At 51.4% G+C, this 4,842-nt stretch overlaps 1 protein-coding gene across 6 annotated transcripts in view; it reads left to right on the top strand.

Annotated features, from left to right (window-relative positions):
- Positions 1 to 4,842, top strand: part of Arap3 (ArfGAP with RhoGAP domain, ankyrin repeat and PH domain 3) — a 27,578-nt gene that overhangs the window by 8,722 nt on the left and 14,014 nt on the right. For all 6 annotated transcript variants that reach the window (XM_031365518.1, XM_031365516.1, XM_031365512.1 and 3 more), the window contains 8 exons: positions 89 to 195; positions 648 to 847; positions 957 to 1,042; positions 1,180 to 1,362; positions 1,512 to 1,647; positions 2,266 to 2,382; positions 2,804 to 2,951; positions 3,050 to 3,152. In XM_031365518.1, coding sequence (XP_031221378.1) covers positions 89 to 195; positions 648 to 847; positions 957 to 1,042; positions 1,180 to 1,362; positions 1,512 to 1,647; positions 2,266 to 2,382; positions 2,804 to 2,951; positions 3,050 to 3,152 — 1,080 coding nt within the window. The remainder of the gene's footprint in view (positions 1 to 88; positions 196 to 647; positions 848 to 956; positions 1,043 to 1,179; positions 1,363 to 1,511; positions 1,648 to 2,265; positions 2,383 to 2,803; positions 2,952 to 3,049; positions 3,153 to 4,842) is intronic.

Genomic DNA, 4,842 nt, shown 5'->3' with positions numbered 1-4,842 from the left:
GAGAGAGAGAGAGAGAGAGAGAGAGAGAGAGAGAGCCTGGCCAGTCCATTTGGAATCTCATCATGTTGCATATCCCTGACTCTGCTAGGCCTTCTCACTGGGCATCGGGATCTGCTTCATTGAACTGCAAGGCTGCAGTGTCCGGGAGACCAAGAGTCGAAGCTTCGATCTGCTCACACCCCATCGCTGCTTCAGGTGGGGCCTAGCCTGGTGGAAAGCAGGGGTAGGGTCTTTTCAAGGGAGATCACAAAGATGCCATGGCAGACTGGAGGCCTCCTCAAACAGACATCGAAGGGGATAAATGAGGAGGGGATGAGAATTGGTGAGCAAGGTCAAGATGTCAGAAGAGGAAGGGGATGCAGCTAGAGTTGTGGGCACAAAACCGTGCGTTTGATCCCCAGCACTGCATAAAGCAGGCATAGTAGTGACTGATTCTAATCCCAGCACCTGGGCCCAGAGGATCAGAGGTTTAAAGTAATCTTTAACCATATAACAAATTTGAGGCCAACCTGAGGTAGATGAGACCCTGATAACAATTTTAAAAAAAATTGGCTCAGAAGTGATTTTTACTAGCTATAGTAGGAATGACCATGGGGTTAGGATGTGGAGGGAGGTCCATGCCCATGGACTGGCTGTCCATCCCTCAGCTTCACAGCCGAGTCTGGGGGGGCTCGACAGAGCTGGGCGGCCGCTCTGCAAGAAGCAGTCACTGAGACCCTGTCTGACTACGAGGTGGCTGAGAAGGTCTGGTCCAACCCGGCAAACCGGCATTGTGCAGACTGCAGGGCCTCCCGGCCGGATTGGGCTGCTGTCAACCTGGGGGTCGTCATCTGCAAGCAGTGTGCAGGTGAGAGGCGGGCCTCAAGCCCAAATGGGAATGAGAGGTCCTGGAGCTGCGGGGCTTGGGGCAGGACGCAGCGTTCTCTGCTCCATGGCTTTCGTGTTCTATCTAACAGGTCAGCACCGGGCCCTGGGCTCTGGGATCTCCAAGGTGCAGAGTCTGAAGCTGGACACGAGCGTCTGGAGTAATGAGATAGTGCAGGTGAAGAATCTGGGGAAAGAGGGGGGAAAGGAATGGACAGACTTTCCAAAAGTCGACTCTGGGTCCAGCTTGGGGACTAAGCCATTTGGAGATCTTTGAGTTCTGGTCAGTCATCTTTGCCTCTTATCATCCTGTAGCTGTTCATCGTCCTGGGAAATAACCGTGCCAATTGCTTCTGGGCAGGGGCACTACCCCCAGGTGAAGGGCTGCATCCAGACTCAGCCCCTGGCCCTCGGGGAGAGTTCATCTCCCGGAAGTATAAGCTGGGTCTGTACCGGAAGCCCCACCCTCGGCATCCAGATCACAGCCAGCTTCTACAGGTAGGACGGACAGGTTCATGAAGGGACGGGGTGCAGTCTGTATTGGGATGTCTAGACATGGGTGATAAAGGCTGCATTTGATGATAAAAGACTGTTCCTGGAGGAGCTCTTGGATTGTGTATGAGACTGACAGAGATCCTTCCCTACAGGCGCTGTGTGCAGCTATGGCGGGACCCAACCTGCTAAAGAACATGACCCAGCTCCTCTGTGTTGAAGCTTCTGAGGGAGAGGACCCCTTGTCTCCTTCAGCCCTCAATGGCAGCTTGCTTAGCCTTCTACCTTCAGGTCATCCTCCTAAGTAACTCCTCTCTCTCCCTAGGAGATCTCAGCCCCAACGGGTGACTTATTTCTTTCAAGGGGGCACCATTACTTCCTTGCCATATCCATTGCAATGGCAGGCTTGTCAGTTTCCCAGCCCCTCAGACTTCTTTGAGGTCAAAGGGTGACTGATGAGGGAGGGCCTGAGGTCACTGCCTGTAATAGTAAGGATGTGCCTAGGTGTTAGTACCTTACCATTGTGACAGCATCAACCTGCAAGACCGGTCTCATCTTCCTGGGGACATTCTTATTGCTCAAATGAGTGGTTAGTTTAATGATGTTGGCTTCCATTTGTCAGGTCAGATAGGCTAAGACACTTAACAGATGGCCATGCTCTGAAGTGTCCATCTAGAGCTGCCTGACTATTTGGGTGGCTGGTGGGGAAATAAAGTAGGCAAGCACTGGCCTAGTGGCTTCTCTATGTCCCTCTTCCAGTCTGGGTAGTCAGGGGCTCACCCCCATTGGGCCACATTCCCTGCTGTGGGTGAAGTTAGACCCCATGGTCTGGTCCTATTGGATGCATTTTCCAAAGGGAGTCATACCACCCATACATAGTCCTCACCTGATCATTTCTTCCCCTCGCAGACTCCTCCCCTGGAGTATACAACGAGGTGGTGGTGCCTGCCACTTACAGAGGTTTCCTATACTGTGGTCCCATCAGCAACAAGGCTGGAGCCCCACCCCTTCGCAGGGGCCGGGATGGTGAGCCGGAGCCAGGGCGTGGGAGGAGACAGGCAGAGAGCAGGTTAGGTGTGAAAGGGTGCTGCCTCCGAGAGATAGGACAGAGCTGGCATAGGAAAGTACTCTGCAGTGGGCTGGGATGCTAGGGGTGAGAGAGGGACAAGGTCAGGTCACAGCCCTCGATGACAGATAAGAGATTCTGCTCTGACATTAGACTGTCTGGGTCAAGTATCCTCTCTGCTCGTTCCTCATGCTGCACAGTTGGCAAGCCTCAGTTTTCCTATCTGCAGAGCAGCCCTAAATATAAACCCAGTTGATAGAGTTACTGGGAATGTTCTGTAGTCTCAACCACAGGAAGAAGGTTTAACATTAAGTGAGTATGTAGGGATGGGGACTGTGACAATGGGGAGGATGACAGCCACTCTGGTTCTCTTCCACTTAGCTCCTCCCCGCCTGTGGTGTGTGCTGGGAGCTGCCCTGGAAATGTTTGCATCAGAGAGCAGCCCTGAACCCCTCAGCCTTCTCCAGCCCCAGGATGTTGTATGTCTGGGTGTAAGCCCCCCACCTGCTGATCCAGGTGACCTTGACAGGTGACACACTTCTCTTCTCCACCCCTGATCTTGCTAGTGCCAGCCTGGCTGCCCTCTCATTGTCCCCTGCTGTCTTCCTAACCCGGTCTTCTCTGCAGGTTCCCCTTTTCCTTTGAACTCATCCTCACTGGGGGAAGAATCCAGCATTTTGCCACCGATGGAGCGGACAGTCTAGAGGCCTGGATCAGCGCAGTGGGCAAGGTGAGAGAGCAAGACCTTCCAGCAGCTCACGACGTCCATCTCTGTCTCCTCCCAACACGTTCTAGTCTGCTACCAGGCACAGTTGGCTGATGGCTCTCTTCTTCTTCCTCCTCCTCCTCCTCCTCCTCCTCCTCCTCCTCCTCTTCTTCTTCTTCTTCTTCTTCTTCTTCTTCTTCTTCTTCTTCTTCTTCTTCTCCTCTTCCTCCTCCTCCTCCTCCTCCTTCTCCTTCTCCTCCTCCTCCTTCTCCTTCTCTTCTTCCTCCTCCTCTTCCTCCTCCTTCTTTTTTTGTCCTTTAATGAAACAGGGTGCTGCTATGTAGCCCTGAGTAACATGGAACTTGCTATGTAGACCAGCCTCCTTGCATCTGCCTCCAGGGCACCATGCTATCAGACATGTGCTAGCCATAGCCACTTTCATATACCGTACCTTCTCCATACCTCCAAGAGTCAATCTCTGAGTCTTAGCCTCCTTTCCTGGAAGTAAGAAAGTTTAGGCTCAGAGCCAGACATCCTGAGATCTGAGTCCTACCACTTAGCCCCCGGAGCTCCTCCACGTCTGCAGAGTGGGTGGAAAGACTCGCCCCTGGGGATGAGGTTTAGGTGACATGTGAAGCCCACACACAGTAAGCCCTCTGTCTGTGGGCGTTGAAAGAATGGCAGTGGTGATGCTGCTGCTGACGACAGTCTCTCCCACCCGAAAGCAGCTCTTCCCTAAGTGCTCTGTTCACCTTCAACTTTTCAACCCCCCCCCCCCCCGTGTGCCTTCTTCCCTCCTGACAACTTCTCTGAGGTTGTGTGCAGTCTGCTGCTCCTCCTTAACACTGTGGCTGCCTTCCCCTGCCTAGACTCTCCCAAGCTGCTACCCTGAATGTCACTAGCCGCTTCCCATGCCCAGAGGGTCCAGGAGCCATTTTCTGGCTTCCCCGTGCCATCTCTGCCACAGGTGACATTCCGCTCACCATGTTGTGGTCTCCTGATTACTTTGTTCCAATCTATGATAGGATGTGTACAGAACTCGAGAGGAAGCATTTTGAATTTTTCATAGCAATTTGGCAGAGTGACTTAATTTGTTGAATCTAATTATACAAGTTAAGGGCTTGTATGTCTTTTATGGGCTTGTATGGTTTTTACATTTATTTGTTTTATTTTAAATATATGAATGCTTGGCATGCGTGTATGTGTATGTAGGTAAGTAGGTAGGTATGTACATATGTATCTATACACTGTATGCGCACAATGCCCACAGAGGTCAGAATAGGCCATCAGATCCCCTGGAACTAGAGTTGAGGATGGTTGTGGGCCACTGGATGTGGGTGCTGGGAATTGAACTTCAGTTCTCTGCAAGAGTAACAAGTGCTTTAGAACACTGAGCCATCTCTCTCTCCAGCTCCCACTTTTGTCTGTTCATCTTAATTTTCTAGCTGCTAATTCTTTTATTATCTTTAGTGAAAGTGTTGGTGACAGGTCGGAACTCCTTTTTTTTTTTTTTAAGATTTATTTTATTTATTATATGTAAGTACACTGTAGCTTCAGACACCAGAAGAGGGAATCAGGACTTGTTACAGATGGTTGTAAGCCACCATGTGGTTGCTGGGATTTGAACTCAAGGCCTCCGGAAGAGTAGTCAGTGCTCTTAACTGCTGAGCTATCTCTCCAGCCCCAGGTCGGAACTCTTAAAAAACCAAAACCA

Source organism: Mastomys coucha, unplaced genomic scaffold (genome assembly GCF_008632895.1).
Source record: "Mastomys coucha isolate ucsf_1 unplaced genomic scaffold, UCSF_Mcou_1 pScaffold13, whole genome shotgun sequence".
Classification (NCBI taxonomy): Eukaryota; Metazoa; Chordata; class Mammalia; order Rodentia; family Muridae; genus Mastomys; species Mastomys coucha.
This window is presented reverse-complemented; position numbering and strand designations above follow the sequence as displayed.